The sequence below is a fragment of the Brassica napus genome, chromosome C6 (assembly GCF_020379485.1).
Source record: "Brassica napus cultivar Da-Ae chromosome C6, Da-Ae, whole genome shotgun sequence".
NCBI classification, from domain to species: Eukaryota; Viridiplantae; Streptophyta; class Magnoliopsida; order Brassicales; family Brassicaceae; genus Brassica; species Brassica napus.
Genome location: NC_063449.1, coordinates 29,161,583 through 29,184,605, shown reverse-complemented (window position 1 = coordinate 29,184,605; position 23,023 = coordinate 29,161,583). Strand labels below are relative to the sequence as shown.

The 23,023-nt window shown below is 32.9% G+C and overlaps 1 protein-coding gene, 1 long non-coding RNA gene and 1 pseudogene across 2 annotated transcripts; 2 read left to right on the top strand and 1 right to left on the bottom strand.

Moving 5' to 3' along the window:
• The first annotated feature begins 12,514 nt into the window (after positions 1-12,514).
• Positions 12,515-14,266, top strand: LOC111203304. Its single transcript, XR_002656070.2, has 2 exons — positions 12,515-13,905; positions 14,051-14,266. It is a non-coding gene; the product is annotated as an uncharacterized LOC111203304 (long non-coding RNA).
• A 2,351-nt stretch (positions 14,267-16,617) lies between these two features.
• Positions 16,618-19,266, bottom strand: LOC106452605 (shaggy-related protein kinase beta). Its single transcript, XM_013894761.2, has 12 exons — positions 19,025-19,266; positions 18,716-18,949; positions 18,503-18,562; positions 18,138-18,410; positions 17,993-18,067; positions 17,837-17,893; positions 17,618-17,758; positions 17,478-17,528; positions 17,297-17,392; positions 17,148-17,231; positions 16,961-17,063; positions 16,618-16,884 (listed from the first exon to the last, which is right to left on the bottom strand). The coding sequence occupies exons 1-12, from the start codon at positions 19,085-19,087 to the stop codon at positions 16,823-16,825; spliced, it is 1,299 nt and encodes a 432-aa protein (XP_013750215.1). The 5' UTR covers positions 19,088-19,266; the 3' UTR covers positions 16,618-16,822.
• Positions 19,267-19,397: 131 nt separating this feature from the next.
• LOC106454231 lies at positions 19,398-22,353 on the top strand (annotated as a pseudogene).
• Positions 22,354-23,023: the final 670 nt, after the last annotated feature.

Genomic DNA, 23,023 nt, shown 5'->3' with positions numbered 1-23,023 from the left:
GGTCATAACCGGTAAATCTTTAGTTTAGGGGTTTCTACATTAAGTAAACATAGTTGAGAAGTTTTACCATTAAAAATAAAAAAAAATCAAAAAAAAAATCAAAATTTAATAATATTATCTAAAAATTAGTAACTTAAATTTTCAAAATTAGCATTTTTAATTATTATTTTTGTAATATATGAGTTTGATGTGTTTTTAACATCAACAATATATATGTATAAATTAAAAATGTAAAAACCCATAAAATATAATAAAAAATTATCTAAAGATTTATTATGGGCAATTATCTCAAATAGCATTTTTAAAAGTTTTTGTCACAAAAATAGCCTTCAAAAAGAAAATGACCAAAATAACCGTTTTTTATTTTGAAATTTTTAATTTTTGTTTTTTTATTTTTTAAAATTTGAAACCTTATCCCCAAAACTCCACCCCTTACCTCTAAACCCTAAGTCTAGATTAGTTAACCCTAGGGTAAAAATGTACTTGTACCATTTAATAAAACTTTTTTTGGTCATTTTTCTCATTGAAGACTATTTTTGTGACAAAAACTTAAAAAGGGCTATCCAAGGGAATTTTTCATTTATTATTACATTTTTATTAGATAAGATATAATTTTTATTATATTTTTTTTTTTTTTTTACATTTTTAATATTTTAGTAATAAATTAGTAACTAAAGATTTACCTGTAATAAAATTACTAAACTATTAAAAATTTAAAAAACAAAAAAATATAGTAAAAATTATATCTTATCTAATAAAAAATGTAATAATAAATCTTTGGATAATTTTTATTATATTTTATGGGTTTTTACATTTTTAATTTCTACATATATAATCTTGATGTTAAAAACACATCAAACTCATATATTTACAAAAAAAAAAAATTTAAATGCTAATTTTGAAAATTTAAGTTACTAATTTTTAAATAATATTATAAAATTTTGAATTTTTCTGATTTTTTTAAATTTTTAATGGTAAAACCTCTCACCTATGTTTACTTAACGTAGAAATCCCTAAAATAAAGATTTACCAGTAGTAATGGTAATTATGACATGTTAGAGTTTAATTCATTAAATAAAATTAGTTTAGGGTTTTTTTCGTTAAATATTTAGTTTGAGGTTTTTACCCAAAATAAACTTAGTTGAAGGGTTTTAACTTTAAAAATCCTCGTAAATATCATAGATTTTAGTCCCGAATGATTATTACTGTCTTATGCGTTATTAACTTACTAGTATGGTTCTCGTGCTACGCACGAACTTATTTTTTTTTATTAATAAGACCAAATTTCAGTTTTAGATAACTAAAATTACATATATAAAACAACTTTTATTTTTGTAAAAAGATGAGTATAGCAAAAAAACAAACCATGAACACACTAATCAGTTTATCACTGGTTAAGTTAGATTAGTTCTAAAAAAATACATTGATCATATAATTAGATTAGTTTTTTAAAATACGATGATTTTATATTTAGCTCCCTCCTTACAAATCTAATTTGAAGCTTTTCTGTTTTACTTCTGAATGTCTTGTTCTTCCTATGTTTTCCTAATTCTTAACCTGTAATATATGGCTTTAAACATTCAGTATATATATCAACTGCAAACAAAAACAATATTACAACAAAGTTTTATTTTTCAACCATCATTATAATTTACAACCAATTAATTAAAACAGTAAACAATAACTTGTAATAGATACACCGTTTTGTGAAAGCAAATCAAAGAAAAAAATCATTTATCCACAAAAACAATAGAAAATAATTGACTAATCAAAGTTAACAAACTCCTTAGTTTTAGAATAAGTGATATTTACTACTATACCTTTTAAATATATACAACAGAAATTATAAGCTCACGTCAGACATGAGTAAAACATCAAGTGTCAAGTGAATTCTCGTATTAAAAGGGTAATTTGAAAGCATACTTCCAAACTAAATGTATAAATGGATAGTGGCACATTTATTTGAAGAACACACAAGGGAAAAAAAGTAAAGCATGATGCTCAGGACTTGTTAAGGTAATCAACCCTCAAGAATTCACAATATGTCTTGCATCTATTGCACCCTTTCCAAAAAGTAGGTTCAAACTTAGGCGGAGATTCATACTCAGGCTTAGGCTTTGGCCTTGGCTTGTTAGATGAAGCAGGCTCATGTGGCTTTTGTGATTTCTGAATTCCACTATTTTTATGTTTACCTTCTTGATCATACAACTGAGACCAAGCTTTTAAAATCAGTTTAAAAAGTGCCCTTTGCGCCGTTGAACTTGTTCTTGTCCGAGATGAAGAAAAGAGCTAACTTCTTGTGCAGTTTCTTGACGGTTTCTTCATTAGCAACGAACTACAGTCAGAATCACATATCAGTCAGTTTCTCTTCCTCCTGCAATAAACAATTAAACATCGATCATAATCAGCACTTGATTTAAACAACCAAGATCTATATCCAAACTCTTTGCCTGGTTAATGAATATTTTTGCTCTAGAGTAATTATTCTCAAAGAGTATCTTCTCAGCACACCCATTGCTCTTCTAGATTCTTCATCGTTACGTTCCCTTGTTCGTTTGAGAAATTCTCGTACGGAACCTTAGTGGGAGAGATATGAAAACTTTTTATCAAAAAAAAAACTTATTGCGAAAGAGAGCGAAGGATTAAACAGAGGCTAAGAGAACTGTTTACCAAATTCAGTCCAACAAATTTTGAGAACGTGCTTCGATATCACACGGATCTGAAACAAATTCTCAGCAATTCAAAAAGGAAACTTTGCGAAATCTCGTGCCAAGTGAATAATCCCTGATTTAGACGGAGAGCGACTGAAACCCTAGAAATGACCCGAGAAAAAAAAGAATAGAGAAAATTATTAAGCCTTGCGAAATAAGCAATGAGCAAGGCAGTTGGTATATATATATATATATCAACAAGAGCTTTTCCTGATCGCAGCAATAATTTATTTTCTGCTTCGTTCTAATAGTTAATACCTTATGCTCCTATAACACAATATCATTCTGAACAGAGCAAAAAGTTACAATTTAACATTGTTGTTTCAAATCAAACACTAACATGTTTTGATCATGGTCTCGAACAAACTTTTTTCAACAAACTTCACGCTTCTATTCTAGAGATTTCAAACATTTGATAAGACTTCAATAATACTCAAACATTCTATTTAAACGTCTTTTAATTGTCAAATTTTAGAGATTTATAGGAATCAAGAAAAATAAAAAGTTGTGGAAGAAAGATGATCGTGAATAGTTGTCTTGGTGGATTGTTTTAAGAAGCCGGTGCCTACAGTTATTTTTTTAACATTGTTTTGTTTTAGTTGTTTTTAATTTTGTAAACATGAATTATGTGGCAATATTTAATTGGTTATGTGACTTGTGATTTAGTATATAAGGGAAAATTATTAAGCCTTGCGAAATAAGCAATGAGCAAGGCAGTTGGTATATATATATATATATCATCAAGAGCTCTTCCTGATCGTAGCAATAATTTATTTTCTGCTTCGCTCTAATACTTAATACCTTATGCTCCTGTAACACAATATCATTCTAAACAGAGCAAAAAGTTACAATTTAACATTGTTGTTTCAAATCAAACACTAACCTGTTTTGATCATGGTCTCGAACAAACTTTTTTTAACAAACTTCACGTTTTCATTCTAGAGATTTCAAACATTTGATAAGACTTCAATAATACTCAAACATTCTATTTAAACGTCTATTAATTGTCAAATTTTAGAGATTTATAGGAATCGAGAAAAATAAAAAGTTGTGGAAGAAAGATGATCGTGGGTAGTTGTCCTGGTGAATTGTTTTAAGAAGCCGGTGCCTACAGTTATTTTTTTAACATTGTTTTGTTTTAATTGTTTTTAATTTTGTAAACATGAATTATGTGGCAACATTTAATTGGTTATGTGACTTGTGATTTAGTATATAAGGGATCATGGTCTCGAACAAACTTTTTTCAACAAACTTCACGCTTCCATTCTAGAGATTTCAAACATTTGATAAGACTTCAATAATACTCAAACATTCTATTTAAACGTCTTTTAATTGTCAAATTTTAGAGATTTATAGGAATCGAAAAAAATAAAAAGTTGTGGAAGAAAGATGATCGTGGGTAGTTGTCCTGGTGGATTGTTTTAAGAAGCCGGTGCTTACAGTTATTTTTTTAACATTGTTTTGTTTTAATTGTTTTTAATTTTGTAAACATGAATTACGTGGCAACATTTAATTGGTTATGTGACTTGTGATTTAGTATATAAGGGAAAATTATTAAGCCTTGCGAAATAAGCAATGAGCAAGGCAATTGGTATATGTATATCATCAAGAGCTCTTCCTGATCGCAGCAATGATTTATTTTCTGCTTCGCTCTAATACTTAATACCTTATGCTCCTATAACACAATATCATTATGAACAGAGCAAAAAGTTACAATTTAACATTGTTGTTTCAAATCAAACACTAACCTGTTTTGATCATGGTCTCGAACAAACTTTTTTCAACAAACTTCACGCTTCCATTCTAGAGATTTCAAACATTTGATAAGACTTCAATAATACTCAAACATTCTATTTAAACGTCTTTTAATTGTCAAATTTTAGAGATTTATAGGAATCGAGAAAAATAAAAAGTTGTGGAAGAAAGATGATCGTGGGTAGTTGTCCTGGTGGATTGTTTTAAGAAGCCGGTGCTTACAGTTATTTTTTTAACATTGTTTTGTTTTACTTGTTTTTAATGTTGTAAACATGAATTATGTGGCAACATTTAATTGGTTATGTGACTTGTGATTTAGTATATAAGGGAAAATTATTAAGCCTTGTGAAATAAGCAATGAGCAAGGCAGTTGGTATATATATATATATATATATCATCAAGAGCTCTTCCTGATCGCAGCAATAATTTATTTTCTGCTTCGCTCTAATACTTAATGTCTTATGCTCCTATAACACAATATCATTCTGAACAGAGCAAAAAGTTACAATTTAACATTCTTGTTTCAAATCAAACACTAACCTGTTTTGATCATGGTCTCGAACAAACTTTTTTCAACAATCTTCACGCTTCCATTCTAGAGATTTCAAACATTTGATAAGACTTCAATAATACTCAAACATTCTATTTAAACGTTTATTAATTGTCAAATTTTAGAGATTTATAGGAATCGAGAAAAATAAAAAGTTGTGGAAAAAAGATGATCGTGGGTAGTTGTCCTGGTGGATTGTTTTAAGAAGTCGGTGCCTACAGTTATTTTTTTAACATTGTTTTGTTTTAATTGTTTTTAATTTTGTAAACATGAATTATGTGACAATATTTAATTGGTTACGTGACTTGTGATTTAGTATATAAGGGATTGGCCCAGTAGATACTGAGGCCCAAGTTGAATTCCAGAAACTTGCATCTTCCTTTGACGTCGTTTTGTAACGCTGCTCGAACGAAGTTTCATTCGAATGACTCGAATCTGGTGTTGAGAGATCTGTCTAAATCTGGTCGGATCGAGGAATCCCGCCAACTGTTCGATAAAATGCCTGAGAGGGATAAGTTTACTTGGAATACTATGATCTTTGCTTACTCCTGTTCCGGGAGACTTGCTGATGCAAAACAGCTTTTCCTTAGAAACCCAATAAAGAATACAATCTCCTGGAGTGCTTTAATCTCTGGGTATTGTAAGTATGGTAGTGAAGAAGAAGCTTTCGGTTTTTTTTTTGGGAAATGCAGTTTGATGTTAGAATCCCTGATGAGTATACTTTGGTTAGTGTTTTTAGGATATGTAGTTCGCTTTGTTTGCTTCTGAGGGGTTAACAGATTCATGCGTTAATTGTGCCTTCTCGCTATGTATGCACAATGCAGACGCATCTCTGAAGCTGAATAATTCTTTGGGACCATGGCATGTTAGAGGAATAACGTTGCATGGACTTCTACGCTCACTGGCTACTCTAGAAACGGATTTGCGTACAAGGCGAGTGAGTGTTTTAGAGATATGAGAAGAGAAGGGAATCAACCGAATCATTTTACGTTTCATAGCGTTTTAATTGCTTGTGGTTTCTGCTCGCGGGTTTGGAGTTCAGCTGTTCAAGTGCATGGCTGCATAGTTAAGAGTGGTATCAAGACTGACATCTTTGTTCAGAGCGCAGTGATTGCTATGTATGCCTAAATGCAGAGACTTTGCAACTGCAAGAGCCTTGTTACAAGATATGGAAGTTGATGATGTGGTTTCTTGGAACTCGATGGTTGTTGAGTGTATCAGAGAAGGTCTTAAAGAAGAAGCTCTGTCTTTATTCGGAAGAATGCACGAGCGAGATATGAAGATAGATGATTTCACAATCCCCTCCATTCTAAACCTTCTTCTAGAACAGAAACGAATATAGCTTCTTTTGTGCATTGTCTGATTGTGAAAACTGGATACGGAACTTACAAGCTGGTGAATAACGCTCTTGTGGATATGTATGCTAAAATGGGAATCATGGATTGAGCGGTGAAAGTGTTTGAAGGGACGATTGAGAAAGATGTGATATCTTGGATAGCTCTTGTTACAGGCAATAAACATAAACTTAAGAACTATATTAATGCCTCATGTATGGACCCGTCCACCTCGTTCTTAAACCATCCTAGTTAAATCAACGGTCTTTTCTTTTTTGTTTTAAAAAATATCTTTACTTTTATCTTATCTATTAAAACGGAAGTTAGAATGTGATTTTTTTATTTGGGTCATTTCTTAGAAACTATATTAAATTTTACATATTTTAGTTAGAATGTCTTTCAATATCTTTACCTTTTTATTTGAAATGCAACTCAATATTTTTTTAAAAAAAAACATATGACAAAATCTTTGAAAAATCTTTTTAGAAGTTTTTTGAAAAAATCTGAAATTAACATTTTAAATTATAATTATCCTAAAATATGATTAGTTTTGATGTACACGAAAAATTAAAATTATGTAAAAAAATAATTAAATTCGATTATAATAAAAATTTAAATTGATTATCTAAAAAATAAATTTACAAAAATATTGTTAGAAAAAAAATATTCATTTATCTTTCAAATATAAAATGAAAATATTATAATTAAATAATGAAAATGATAAATAAAAACCATAAATTTATCAAATGACAAATGAATTATACTATGCTAAATTTTTTGCTTAAAGTTATACTACCAACATGTGGCACTAGCACACGATTTTTCAAAATATAATAAAACAATTCTTTATTTTCTAGAAAAATTCCAAGTATTACCAGTAAGAATATTATATTCTACAACCCAGTAACATATATTATACCAAACTGTGATGATACTAGTTTCATCTGACTGTTGATTTTAAATTAAAATTTCTAAATTTAACATAACACTAGATTTTGATCCGCACAACCGTACGTGTGTAATTTTTCATGAATTAAATTTAAAAATAAGGGTAAGTTCTACTATTATGCCACCTTTGCTTCGTAAACTTGTAAATAGTACATGCTAGTAAGGCTGTGTAATAAAAATGATTCTCACATGATAGATGTGAAGTTTTGATTCAAATTCTAACTTGGTTGTCGAATAAATTAGTTTTCAAATAAGATGCTTTTCATTTTTAAATGGAGCATGACTAACAATAACATTATTACAATAACTGAGGGAAAAATATATGTATAGAAAGCAAAAAAAAAAAGAATAAAATAACAACATTCTTTTTAGTCAGACTTCTATTAAATTCTATAGTTTAACAAATTGGTTATTTCTATCTAGAGCATCTTATTCAAACTGACAATCTAATCTTTTATACCAACTAGGGGTATTGTCTCCGCGCAAGCGCGGAGTTGTAGACATATTTCTTGTTTCATCTCAATATTTGTTAGGGTTATTGTAGCTGTGAATTTTGCGTTTTGGGTTGATCATTGTTTTTTAAGTTTTTTATTATTATAGGGTTATAGTTGTGATGATGTACTGTGTATGCACTGTTCTCCACTCATGAAGGACTAAACTGTGTTAGTAATGTGATTGATATAGTTCGTGTTGTTGCTTGCTGTGTCACTGAGACTTATTGTTTGTTTGTCTTTTTAATTTGTTATTTGTACTGTTGAGATTACATAAATTATATTAAGGTTGTTGAGAGTACCTTTTGTTTCTGGATATTTTTTCACCAATTTAGTTGTGTAAGTTGTGTGTATTAAGTAATATTTTTTTTTATTCTTATTATGTTGATTATATGTTTTTTTACTTTTAAACTTGTTGTTTTTACCGGACCTTTAAAACAAATATATGAAGACTTGTACAAATAACTATAAAATGAGTGACAATTAGTATTTGGGTCTTAATGGGTTTTAAACGAATATATGTATTTCTCATAAGAAAACAATAGCGTTGCCAAGTTGACATTGAGCATATAAGCTATTTTTATAAGACAAGAGGAGTGAGCAGGTGGAGATGTTGTTGCCGCTTTTGTGTCTGTTGGGATTGTCTCTTGTATCTACTGGTGTGGCTGTGTTTATTTTTTTTATTTGATGGGTAATATGTAAACAAAAATAATTGTTAGTTGTATTTATAAGAGTTTGTAACTTACTCTGCTTTTTTGTTTAGGTAATTTCACTGATCTTGGTTGTCGTCTTCGTCTTCTTCGTAAGCATCTGTGAAAGTAAGTTTGTAAATTTTTAAATATTTGGCCGTGTAGTTTATATTTGTTTAGCTGGCTCAATATATGTGTCGTTGAGTTTTAGTTGAGTTGATTGGAATATTTGTTTTGAATTTTATTTGTAAGATTAGACAAAAACAGAGGTGATCATTAATGATTCGTCTTTTTTGGGATACTAGTTTTTGGTGTTTTGATTGTTTGGGTTATTGTGGTTTCTTTTAAACAATAAAATAAAGATTTGTGTAAAATTAGATTGATAAATAAGGGAGATAAATAGACGACCACAAATCTTGGGTATGAAATATTTTTGATTATTGATGTTAGCACAATATAGACAGTAGTATAAAGGAAATTATGTGTTGATTGTTTCTTACGGATCAATGAGGAGACGGATAACGACTCAAGTTGTTTCTTTGGTGAGGTCAGAGCCCTGGACAGAACAGATCTGCCCAACCACATCTGTGAGTTTAAATATCAGTTATGATATCAAAACATAATATAAACCCAGATGCAATATGATAATATACCTGGAAGTTCTAGGTTTGTGTTCGCAATCACTTGGAGATTGTCGAACAGTCTAATCTTGACTGAAGATTGATCTCAGGAGCACCCGTGATGACTTCATCAATAATGGTTAGTGAGATGAAACGAATGAGGAATGGATGATCAGTTATCTTGTACATGCTTGAGCACCTAGAAACCTCAAAACGATCGACTTTCACAATGGAATCAGCTTTCAAAGATGGCATGTAATGATAAGCACGTCCGACGGGAGTAAACCCATGAATCACGGAATCTGCAAATAATATTATTCAACAAAGAATCAAGAAATAAATTAAAACAATTGTGTTAAATAAGTGTTATAGATCGAATATTAACTTACCTTTTCATCAAGGAAGAGAACCATGATTCCCACAAATTCCATGTCTTTCTTGAAGTTCAGGGAATCCCAGAAGCGAGGAAGCCAGAGGCTATGCTCTGACTACTACGACCAAGACGGAGAGATTCGAAGGTTGAGTGACGGACGCCGAGACGCCGGTTTGACGAATTGGAGAGGCAAAGAGAAACATTTTCTAGAAGTTGGTTAAATCTAAGAGGAATCAATGAGTTTTGTGGAGATGCAGATTGAGTTCATCAAAGATGAGAATTGTATATATATGGTTTATATAGGGGATACAAATCAGGAACATTTATGATCAAGCGATTTAAGATGTGGACATGAAGAGTTCACCGGTGAAAAAATAGATTACGAACAGACACATGGTGCAACTCTGTAACTCAGACTTGTTTGAGACAGTGAAGAAAAGAACCCAAACTCATGTTAAACGACAACAGATTACAATATGAGAAAACTATAATTGTTGCAAACTTGAGCTTTTTTTCATATAACGTGATGAATCTCATTTGAAAATGAAACCCATAATGCACTTGTGGCCCGACCCTCAGAGGAAGCCGTAGAAGTAAGAGCTTCCGACCTTCGTAAATATATATTAGGTTCGACCATCAATGTACAAAGTATCATTTAGCTTAGTGGTATAAATGTTGGTGTTTATATCTCAATACCCGGGTTCGAGCCATAGACTTGACATTTTTTCACAATTTTTAAAAGTGGGGCCCACAAAATGCCGACGTGGCGCGCTGAGGAATGAGTAAAAACTCATCTATTATAATATAGTGGAGATGCAGATTGAGTTCATCAAAGATGAGAATTGTATATATAGGGTTTATATAGGGGCTACAAATCAGGAACATTTATGATCAAGCGATTTAACATGTGGACATGAAGAGTTCACCGGTGAAAAAATAGATTACGAACAGACACATGGTGCAACTCTGTAACTCAGACTTGTTTGAGACAGTGAAGAAAAGAACCCAAACTCATGTTAAACGACAACAGATTACAATATGAGAAAACTATAATTGTTGCAAACTTGAGCTTTTTTTCATATAACGTGATGAATCTCATTTGAAAATGAAACCCATAACGCACTTGTGGCCCGACCCTCAGAGGAAGCCGTAGAAGTAAGAGCTTCCGACCTTCGTAAATATATATTAGGTTCGACCATCAATGTACAAAGTATCATTTAGCTTAGTGGTATAAATGTTGGTGTTTATATCTCAATACCCCGGGTTCGAGCCATAGACTTGACATTTTTTCACAATTTTTAAAAGTAGGGCCACAAAATGCCGACGTGGCGCGCTGAGGAGTGAGCAAAAACTCATCTATTATAATATAGTGGAGATGCAGATTGAGTTCATCAAAGATGAGAATTGTATATATAGGGTTTATATAGGGGCTACAAATCAGGAACATTTATGATCAAGCGATTTAAGATGTGGACATGAAGAGTTCACCGGTGAAAAAATAGATTACGAACAGACACATGGTGCAACTCTGTAACTCAGACTTGTTTGAGACAGTGAAGAAAAGAACTCAAACTCATGTTAAACGACAACAGATTACAATATGAGAAAACTATAATTGTTGCAAACTTGAGCTTTTTTCATATAACGTGATTAATCTCATTTGAAAATGAAACCCATAACGCACTTGTGGCCCGACCCTCAGAGGAAGCCGTAGAAGTAAGAGCTTCCGACCTTCGTAAATATATATTAGGTTCGACCATCAATGTACAAAGTATCATTTAGCTTAGTGGTATAAATGTTGGTGTTTATATCTCAATACCCCGGGTTCGAGCCATAGACTTGACATTTTTTCACAATTTTTAAAAGTGGAGCCCACAAAATGCCGACGTGGCGCGCTGAGGAGTGAGCAAAAACTCATCTATTATAATATAGTGGAGATGCAGATTGAGTTCATCAAAGATGAGAATTGTATATATAGGGTTTATATAGGGGCTACAAATCAGGAACATTTATGATCAAGCGATTTAACATGTGGACATGAAGAGTTCACCGGTGAAAAAATAGATTACGAACAGACACATGGTGCAACTCTGTAACTCAGACTTGTTTGAGACAGTGAAGAAAAGAACTCAAACTCATGTTAAACGACAACAGATTACAATATGAGAAAACTATAATTGTTGCAAACTTGAGATTTTTTTCATATAACGTGATGAATCTCATTTGAAAATGAAACCCATAACGCACTTGTGGCCCGACCCTCAGAGGAAGCCGTAGAAGTAAGAGCTTCCGACCTTCGTAAATATATATTAGGTTCGACCATCAATGTACAAAGTATCATTTAGCTTAGTGGTATAAATGTTGGTGTTTATATCTCAATACCCCGGGTTCGAGCCATAGACTTGACATTTTTTCACAATTTTTAAAAGTGGGGCCCACAAAATGCTGACGTGGCGCTTTGAGGAGTGAGCAAAAACTCATCTATTATAATATAGATTCTACTAAACTTGGAAATTAAATTAAATTCAACTGATAATGAATACATATTAACTTGCCTTAATATAAAAATTAGGTAGTAACTCGCGATGTGCATAGAGTGAAATAGTTTATTAGTTTATTTATTGTATGTTGTATTAATTAAAGGATTTATTGTATAGCTTTTTCTAGGGAAATACATTCATATATCCGTTCGGATTTTGGATTTTTAGAGTTAGAAATTTAAATCATATTCGGATATTTACAAATTTTGGTTTGATTTGGTTCAAATCATTGTGGGTTCGGTTTGGATTCGAGTTCGGGTATCCATTTTAATTATGTATTTTTTTAAACAAAAATCCTAAATCCACAAAATCCACAAATGAAATAATATAAAACATAAAAATTTGAATAATGTAAGACTAAATATTTAAACTTACATAAAAATTAGTTCAATTCAAATATTTGGATGGAGAACAAATAAATAATTTCAGTATTTTGAACATTTTTTTGTTATTTTTAGATATTTACTTGTGGCTATGTTGATAATTTTTAGATATTTTCATAATTTTGAATACCTAATAGATATAAAATTTAAAATAATTAACATATTTAAGTATATAATTGTGAGTTAGATATTTTTGGTATCCAATTTTTTTTAGTTTGGATCAGATTCTGATATGGTTATCTGGATATTAAACTTTTAGATCCATCTAACTACTTAATCAGTTTTATTTTGTATTTTAGTATTACTTTCAAATCTACTTCGGTTTGGTTCTTCGGATCAGATATTTTGCCCAGATTTAATTTCTTTTAATAATATAAATTAAAATAAAATAAATGTAAAACAAATATTCAGGGTTTTTTAACATACATAATTATTGGACCATACTTTAAGAAAACCAATAAAAATGGTGGGGCGTCGTGTCAATATTGTTGGGCATATTGCAAAACTGACATAGTCTATAATCAATAACGTGTATTTTCTTATAAAAAATTATTGATGAATATAATAAAAACACGATACAATCGAGTGAAATGTGTTAGAGTTGCGTGAAATTAATGTGATCTCTTCAATCGGTACCTGAATTTTGTTTTTCAAATCGATTTCATGAACTTTTTTTCTTTTAAAGCTTTTCTAATTTCTGATTTTTTCTAACAGTCTGATTATGTTTCTAATTCTTGGTATGATATGAAAACTCCGTAAAGAAAAACAATATTTGGCTAAACTAAAGATCTGATTTTGTGTGTGGTGTTTTTTACATCAATTTTCTTAGCTCATAACTAATCACAATTATTTATTGTCTTCATGTACAGAAACTTCAACCATACCTAAGTTCGGCAACATAAGAAACTTTCAATTTCTAAAAACATTCTTGTTCCAGCATTTTAGTTAATGTGAATCTTAATGATTTTGTAATTTTTTCTTTCAAAATGATATTATTCAGTAGTTGTACAAAGACAATTTAAGTTCAATAATACAAAAATTAAAAATGCAGAAATTAAAAATTAACTTATTAAGAAAAAATAGTGTGTAAATGCATTAATTATTAAATGATTGTGAAACCGACACGTCAGAATATATTCAAATTGAAATCGATGTAGGATGCCACGTGGCTAGTGTAGTGTGAAAACATTAAATGACAATGATTTTTTTTTAATGTAAACGAGATCTATAAGTTTTAATTAATTTCAAAATATTTTTCCTATTTGTTTTCCATAATTTGTTTGCATGAGTCATCTTATTTATTATAAGTTGACTCTCAATTTCTTTCTATTTTTTCAATTTGTGGTACTTTTGAAATATATCTACACATCTAATTTGTTATATATAAGATATTCACGGATGCAATACAACCTCATCACTGTTCTTTATTTTAAAGTTTTCACTTTTTGTTGCATCATCAAAAATGGTTAAAACCACAATTTTTGCTATTTTCATGGTTGTTCTTGTTTTAGGTTTGTTTTACACTTAACTATATTAAAGATATTTATTATTTCTATGTTTTATCTTTGATTTCATAGTGTTTCATTTCTTCATAACCTTTTTAACATATAGAAAATAAAGATGATGCTAATACATGTTTTCAATATTTATTTTTAGGGATGGTGATGGAGTCGCAAGGACAAGAATCTTGTCGTGAATATATTAGTGGAACAGAAATTTGCCAAGCTAAACAATGTGATGATCAGTGTACAGTCGAGTATAATGGATATGGCAAGTGCTTAGCAGGCACAGTGTGCCTCTGCACTTTTATTTGTAAAACTTAATTTTCATTTGTTATTAATAAACTATTATCAAATAAATTAAATTAAAAAATGTTGAAAAAAATAAATTGCAATTTTCTTAGCTCTTTTCTTAGAACGTGAATTCTGATTTCAGCTAGTGGACATCATAATCTTTGAAATAAAGTTGTAGCTATTTAACTAATTTTGATCTAAGTCCAACAATTAAAAAAATATTCAAACTCCAATCAAGTAATGTAATAATCTAATATATCATTAAGGGCATTCTTTCTAAAATTGTCGGAATTAACCGGTAGATGCATAAAAAAGGCATGAACTATAAACTGTAAATTTCAGGTTATATGCCATACAAGTCAGATATGTCGATCATAATCAAAGCTGGAATAATTTTTCAATATTATAGATGATGATAATGTAAAAGACTAAAGTATAACACAAAATTCATATAAATATCTAACAGCAATTAATTTGTAAAAAAATATATAATACCAATAAAAATTATCTTATGATGAGATACAATACGAAGAAGAAAAGATGTGGCCATCTCCATGAAGACCATCTTCATTGTTCAAATATTTTAGTTATTATTATATTGTCTTTTATTTAGTGGAGTTATGTTTCCATGATTTGAGGATATGTGTTGCACCCACTTCTTACGTAGTAGTAGTTAGTTTATTTCTTCTAGCTTTGTATTTAAATAGTGAGTTGGAGTTAAATGAAAGAAGAAGAGAAAATTGTAGTAAACTTGTTTGGTTTATTTAGTTTGTTCTTTCACAAATTCTCTTAGTTTTGAAGAGGGACCTTAGTTGGCATCAAAGCAACTTGTGTTCTAAGTTATCAAATGGGTAATTAGGTTCACTCCTAACATCTTATGCGTTATTGGCTCAGTAGAGAGCGATGCATATATTAAATTCCAGAAACTTATGTCTTGCTTTGAAACAGTTTTGTAATTACATTCACAGCTACGCTGCTCGAACGAAGCTTTATTAGAATCTGATGTTGGGAGATTTGTCTAAATTTGGTCGGATCAAGGAAGCCCGCCAATTGTTCGATAGAATGCCTGACAGAGATAAGTTTACTTGGAACACTATGATCGTTGGTTACTCTAGTTCAAGGAGACTTGCTGATGCGAAACAGATTCTTCTTAGAAATCCAATGAAGAATTCAATCCCCTGGAGTGCTTTAATCTCAGGGTATTGTAAGTATGGAAGTGAAGAAGAGGCTTTCCGTTTTTTTTTTGGGAAATGCAGTTTGATGGAAAAAGCCCTGATGGGTACACTTTGGGTAGTGTTCTTAGGATGTGTACTTCGCTTGGTTTGCTTCTGAGAGGTGAACAGATTCATGGGTTTACAGTAAAAACCGGTTTTGATTTGGATGTTGGTGTGGTTAATGGCCTTCTCGCTATGTATGCACAATGCAAACACATCTCTGAAGCTGAATACCTCTTTGGGACCATGCTAAATGAGAGGAATAACGTTATATGGTTACTGGCTATTCTAGAAACGGACTTGCTTACAAGGCGATTGAGTGTTTTAGGGATGTGAGAAGAGAAGGAAACCAACCGAATCAGTTTATCTTTCCTAGCGTTTTAACTGCTTGTGCTGCGGTTTCTGCTCGCTGGATTGGAGTTCAGGTGCATGGCTGCATAGTTAAGAGTGGTTTCAAGATCAGTATTTTGTTCAGAGACTTTGCAACTGCAAGAGCCTTGTTACAAGATTAGGAAGTTGATGATGTGGATTTCTTGGAACTCGATGGTTGTTGAGTGTGTTAGAGAAGGTCTTAAAGAAGAAGCTCTGTCCTTGTTCGGAAGAATGCATAGGCGAGACATGAAGATGATTTCACAATCCCATCCATTTTAAACTGTTTCGCTTCGTCTAGAACATAAGCGAAGATAGCTTCTTTTGTGCATTGTCTGATAGTGAAAACTGGATATGGAACTTACAAGCTGGTGAATAACGCTTTTGTGGATATGTATGCTAAAAGAGGAATCATGGATTCACTTTTGAAGGGATGATTGAGAAAGATGCGATGTCTGAAGATAGAAGACATCCAAGAATGGTTGAGATATATTCCATTTCCAAGGTTGATGAAACGATGCTTTTGATCAAAGAAGCTGGTTATTTACGGATATGAGTTTTGCACTCAATGACTTGGATAAGGAAGGCAAGGAGCTTTTGGTTTAGCTTACCATAGTGTGAAACTAGCTGTATTGTTTGGTCAACTTGCTGTACCATCTGGAGCTCCTATTCGGATCATCAAGAACCTCCGTGTCTGTGGGGATTTTGCCACAATGCAATGAAGTATATATCTAGAGTATATCTCAGGCATATCATCTTAAGAGATTCTAACTGCTTTCATCACTTTAGAGATGGAAACTGTTCTTGTGGAGACTATTGGTAAACATTTTGCGTATAAGAAGAGACAAACTCGGAAAATTCTGCATTTTCTGTCTGCAACAATGGAGTCTACAAAGTTACAAACTTAACAAATCATACACTTTTGGAACTGCTAGTGCAAGGTGGTTGCAGAGGTCAATGAGGGTGTTCATAACCAGAACAATGCCAAAAAAAAAGGAATTTAGATATCAACATCTGTGTAGAGAAGAAGCGGTCTCGTTAGACAAAGTAAGTTATTTCCTTGCATGTTCAGGGATTAAGCGATGACGCAATTCAACAGATGCACCAGCCAGTTCTACAAAGGAAGTAATTGCATTTTATCAGAGGAAAGTTGAAGAAGAGAAAGATAAGCATAGTGTTGTTGTCAATACCTTGAGCTGTGAAATCAAACAGTGGAGGAAGTGCTCTTCCATTAGGCAAGGATGCTCTCGGGTCTCTCAGATCATCGAAGAAGGGGTGTGCACATGCTTCAAGCTGAAACCATAGTTTAAGTAAAAGGAGTTAAAAGCCGCCATGCTCTAAAAAGGACAGAGATCCACTGGGATTGGTCTATCTTACCGCTGAACATCTCAGGTTTGGTGAGTACTGGAGGAGTCTAGAGGCAAGATCCATTGCTTCTGGAGATACCTGTCTCCGGAAAATCTGAAAATAGAAAGTTGTAAGCAAAACATTACCGTTATCTGAAATTACTTATATATGTAATAAACCTTGTGCCATGGCTGAGCTTTGATCTGAGGGAACTTAAAATCATTGTAACGAGGATTCATGTTTCTGATCTCTTCTCTTGCTGGTGTTCCCAAAATCTGATTCACACAGAAAATTGCAGAACACAAACTCTGAGAATCTCTAACAGGAAAGGGAAACAAAAACCACAATATGTTTCTTTACCTTAATGATCTCAACCAATTGATCAACACTAGTCTCTCCAGGGAACAGAGGCTGTAGACATTAAAAGCAAGATACAATTGTCAGAGAAACTGTCTCAGATTAGAAGTTAGAAGAACCCATCAGAACAAAACATGTCTTACATGTCCAAGAAAAAGTTCAGCCATGACACAGCCAACAGACCACATATCGATGGCGGTTGTGTACTCAGTTACCCCAAATATGAGTTCAGGAGCTCTGTAATACCTTGAGCATATGTAAGATATATTGGGTTCTCCCGGAATCTGAAACCAAGAAGACATCACTTACTCAGTCACTACTCATGTTTTCTATAACATGCAGTGTAAATCAATAGAACCTACCAGCATCTTGGCGCTCCCAAAATCGCATACCTTCACCTCATGTGTAACATTATTGACCTGCCAAATGCATCACCATTAGATCAGAAAATGTATTATTAGTAACCTCAAGAACAACGGAACCCGAACCAGCATCTGAATGCTCAGGCCTATGCTTACCAATAGATTCTGAGGTTTAATGTCACGGTGACACACTCCAACAACTCTATGTAGATAGTTCATTGCGCGGCAAATCTGGTTTATCAACAACCGTGAGAACAAGATTCACAAAAAAAACTTCAAGATCCCAAGTTCTTTTATATACCTGATATGTATAGAGCTGAATATAGATCAAGGGCATGTGTTGATTCATCTTGGTGTAAGATCTTGAAGAACGGTATATAGTCTCAGGTACATACTCAAGAACAAGGTTAAGATAAAGCTCATCTTTCTCAGTGGTGGAGAAGAAAGAATGCTTGAGGTCAACAACATTAGGATGATCAAGCATCCGCATGATCTGAAGCTCTCTGTTCTTGTATCTCTTGTCTTGCAACACTTTCTTGATAGCTACTTTTTCTTCTGTCTCTAAGCACTTAGCCTATCATCATTTAAAAAAAAAAACATGAATCACATTTTCAAACAACAAGTAATCTTAGCCTTGAGATAATTTTGTTTTGGTTTAGTTATTACCTGAAAGACAACACCGAATGAGCCAGTGCCAATCACATGTTCAGCTCTGTACGAGATTGTCTTAATAAAAGAACACATAAAAAGATCAGTTAGTTAAGATTATAAAAGAAAATTTAAACATTTTGACCTAAAAATAAAAATTAAAAAACACATAACAATCAGATTTTCATAACAATCTGAATAAGAACACATAACAATCATAACTGAAACCACCTTGTCTCTTTGATCGTTCAGACCCTTCTTTGTGGTGGTAATGATCCGACCAGACTCTGTCCCATTACCCTTGATAATCCCACCGTCCTTATCCTTGTCGTCATCACCGATTCCCATCTCTTTTGGTAATGAATCAGAATCCTCTGTTTTAGAAACAGAGTCTTCTCGTGTAGTCTCTTCTATCTCTTCACAAATTTGGTTAGGCTTCGATCTCGGCGTCTCGGTCTCTCCTACCTAAATAAGAAAAGCTTGTTTGTTAAAAAAAAACCCCAACATGCAGAAAGTACGTAAAGGAGGAAACATCTTTACGTTATCAGAAGAGACGAAACCGCGTCCAGAAGCGATACTCGTCAATCTACGCATCACATTCATCGTTTTGAGCCGAGTTTTTCCCCAGAGAAAAAAAAAACAAAATGGGCTTAACGAGAAAACACGAAGATGATGATGATGATGATGATTCACGGAGAAGAGAAAGAAAGAGAGAGAGACGACGACGGTGCCAACTTCTCTCTCCTTCTTCTCTACCTCCTCTGCCAAAGAAAAACAAAGTATGGATTTTTATTCATTACTGTGACTATATATAAACATATTTATAGAAAATTCATATCTACGGAGGAGCGGATATAGCTAACGAGAAAATAGGTGGCAAGATTGCTCGTTTAAGATCGGCCTTGATCTAACAATGGAGAACCAATCATTCTCACACCCTTGGTCGTATATGGCGATCATGGCCGTTTGTTGTTAGCTCTTTTAGTAAATCTAACGGTGGTGGTCGATGCGCGCGGAATGGCTCCTTTTCTTTCGGCCGTTTGTAATTTCAGCCAGAAAAAAAAAAATAGCAGTATATGAGCTTCAGTTAGGCCATCCACTGTCAGTTTGGAAAATCGTCCAATAGAGAGGTTGTCACGTCACCATGGCTGAAATAGAAAGAACTTTCGTATTGGATATGTTAAAAACTTTATTGGCCCACCCAACCCATCTAGACAAATCTGCTTCTTGTTCTTCAAGCTTGACGAGTTTCTCCAACTCTTCCCCTTCATCTTCTCCTATCTCTTTCTTTATGTTTTTGTGTTACCTTCTCAATCAATAATCAAAACTATTCTTGAATGTTTCTTTTCACCTCCCCTTGATCATTCTCTTATATAAAGCTCTATCTCTGAACCTAAATCGAAAACCTACTTTGCAGAAGTTACATCCATGACCATGGAATCTACAGGAAAATCTCATCTCTCCACCGGCGCTTTAGTCTAAACCTATGTTTTTGAGGAGGATTTTACTATACTTCTGCGTGTTTTTGAGTAATTGTAAAGTTTAACTGGGTATATTTTTGTTGTATGTTTCAATAGGGAGGGACGGTTCGATCTTGAGGGTTCGTCGCACTCCTCCTCTGAATCCTTAGCCAGCCTTCACGACCTTGATTCTGCTCTGATACCATTCGAGGAAGGAGTAAGAGCTGAACCTGACAGCGAGTCACATGCCCTGTCTTCACCTGAAGACCAATCAGTACGTAAAATCCAGTTTACTGAGCACCTAGAACTTTTCATTCAAGTGGTTGAGTGTTTTCTTAATTGGAAAAACCTTGTGATTCGCTTAAAAGTCTTAAAACGTATGGAGAAGGAATGATAAAAGGTGAGAGATTGTAAATTCAAGGATCCTACCCCTCTTCTTGTTAGTCAAACATTTCCTGCAACTGCTACTGTAGAGCATAACACATATGCATGTCTTAACTTTTCCATATGAGACTCCTGTGGTGGTGTTTTTATATGTGTAGAAGAATCTCATTTGTTCGGTTGATACGGTTATTTAACAGGCTAGAGGGTCTGCGGCGACGTACTACGAGGAGCAGAGACGGAGACTAGAAATCGAGGAACTAAAGACAGAAATCGAGGGTCCAAAAGGAACTCGAGGAACAGCTTTATATTGATTGCCCCCGTCAGTTAGATATGGTCGAGAAAGAGCGAGACGAAGCTATCAAAAAAAAAACTGAAGAGCTTTTGAGAAATCTATACCTGGAGAAGGGTGAGTCATCATCACATTCGCCTTCATCCGCGTCGCAGTGGTCTGTTTCCAACGAGCCTCCCCCATATTTCATCTGTCCCATTTCAAAGGTTAGGACTCGAACCTCCACCGAGAAAGCTGATGTTTTTGTTAGGATCTTGACTTGGCTTCTCCTCACTATAGTGTACTAAGCTGACACATACGCTATAAGACTATACATGTCCAAAAGTAACTTTTCCAATTTGATATTTGTTTTGCTTTTATATAATTCATTTGCCAATTGCTCGTGAATGTAGGAGATTATGCAGAATCCCCATGTTGCAACTGATGGTTACACTTATGAAGCAGATGAGTTCAAAAACTGGCTCAGTCATGGAGGTGAAAAATCGCCCATGACTAACCTGAAGCTTGTGAATCACAACCTCACACCAAATCTTGCTCTTCGTTCTGCTATTAACGAGTGGTTGCAACAGCACCCTTATTTCTTTGATTTGCCTTAAAGATATATATATATATATATTATGTTGATTGTGTTGTGATTCAGTAGTGAATGAAACGTGAAAAATCTAATGAAAAAGTTGTCTCTTTTCACTGGGATAAGTCTTGGAGTTATTTTTTTTTCCAGTAGTCATTGACTTGTGTTTTAAATACTACCTGTAGACTTTACTGTGTCCACCTTAGGAAAACTGAAACGGTCAACAAAAAGAATGTTGAGGGTCACCACTAACCATTGTTGGTCTCTTTCTTTCAGATGCTTCTTTGTTTTTTTCCACCTTACAGGTGAAAAGAAGACATAACACAAAGACAAAGGTAAAGGACATCAATGGCGAAACTCATGGCCATGGGAAATTATGTTGTCCATGTTGCTGTGAAGAACGATGTCAAAGAGAGCAGATCAACTCTGGTTTGGGCTTTGAGGAACCTTGGTGCCAAGAAAGTCTGCATCCTCCATGTTTATCAGCCAAAAACTGCTTCCCCTGCTGGTAATTTTCATTATCTTCCTTGGTTCTCATTCTCGATGCTTCATATGTAATGTCGTATTTCTTGTTGATGTATTTCAGCACGCAAGCTTGAAGAACCGGAGGCTATCATGTACGAAACATTACATGATTATTTTGACATCTGTCAACAAGAGGGGGTATTGTTCTGTTCTGTTGCCTTCTTATATTTTTGACATCTGCATTTCTTATCAAATGTTGAATCATCTTTTGTTAGTGTTTGCCGGACGTGGTCTTTGTTTCTGGATTTGGTCGTAGAGGTCCTTCTGTGGGAGATATTCATGGAGTTGTTGGGTACAAGTTTTCTGGTGTTTCGATCTCACCTCTCTACAAGCGTAAGGAGCAGCCAACGTCTTAAACAAAGCTTCAAGTTTTTGAATTTGCTTTAGATGTCATAACCACTTATAGGTTGTTTGGTTAAAAAAAGCTATTAGGTTCTAACCTTTTTTCAAAAAAAAAAAACTCTTATCGTCTGTTCTATTTCATGATTCGAGAGTTAGATGTGTTGAACTTATTTTTAATGAGTTTTTGAGTTTAGTCTGTACCTTATACTATGTTATTCAGTTTTCTCGAATCATTTTCTTCATGTTTATTCTGCAACGTCACAAGACACCAAATGACATGTCATGTTGTGTTTCAAAATTAGGTGTGATTATATAGTTATTATTATTTATGGTTACAAATTAGTCCACATGAATATCTTACTTGACCATTACTCATCAAGTTGTAATAAAAATAATTGTTCCCTATTTCCAAATAAGAAACTAATTATATTCTACAAAAATAAATTAATTGCATACACTATTTATATTTTAAGAAGTTACACCAAACCTTTCATAAAAACCTTTACATTCTTTTGTGACTTCAGTGAACGTTATAACAAACCTTTCATGTTATTTACGTTGCGTCTTAAATATTGAATCTAATTAACATTGAAATCTTTCAGGAAATTTATTAGTTAGATTCTCATTGTTTAATGCAAAAGGAATCAACCTTATTAGCAAAGTGATCAATGAATGCTTTTTTTTACTCGGTGTGACGTTTCAACTCTACAATATGCAAACCATAAACTATGATGCTAACATCTTAGGAGCTCAAACATACCAAAATATCTCAACAACAAAATATGAGTTAATATTATTAATAAAATACATTATATATTATTTAACAAAGAATATTTATATTAAATAAAAAATTTCAAAACATTGTACCATCTCTTTATTGAGTTCAGACGTTTCTAAATTTTTTTTATCAAATATTTATTGTGCTATTTAGAATCTGAATATTGTATTGTAGTATATACATATCTACC

What these genes read in the sequence shown, in the direction of transcription:
- LOC106452605 (XM_013894761.2), bottom strand. Translation starts at nt 19,087, where the DNA reads ATGAATGTGATGCGTAGATTGACGAGTATCGCTTCTGGACGCGGTTTC. An exon ending in TTCAGCTCTATACATATCAG is followed by an intron (nt 18,068 to 18,137) that starts GTATATAAAAGA and finishes TTGATAAACCAG; the next exon opens with ATTTGCCGCGCAATGAACTA. An exon ending in AAGCTCAGCCATGGCACAAG is followed by an intron (nt 17,232 to 17,296) that starts GTTTATTACATA and finishes TTCTATTTTCAG; the next exon opens with ATTTTCCGGAGACAGGTATC.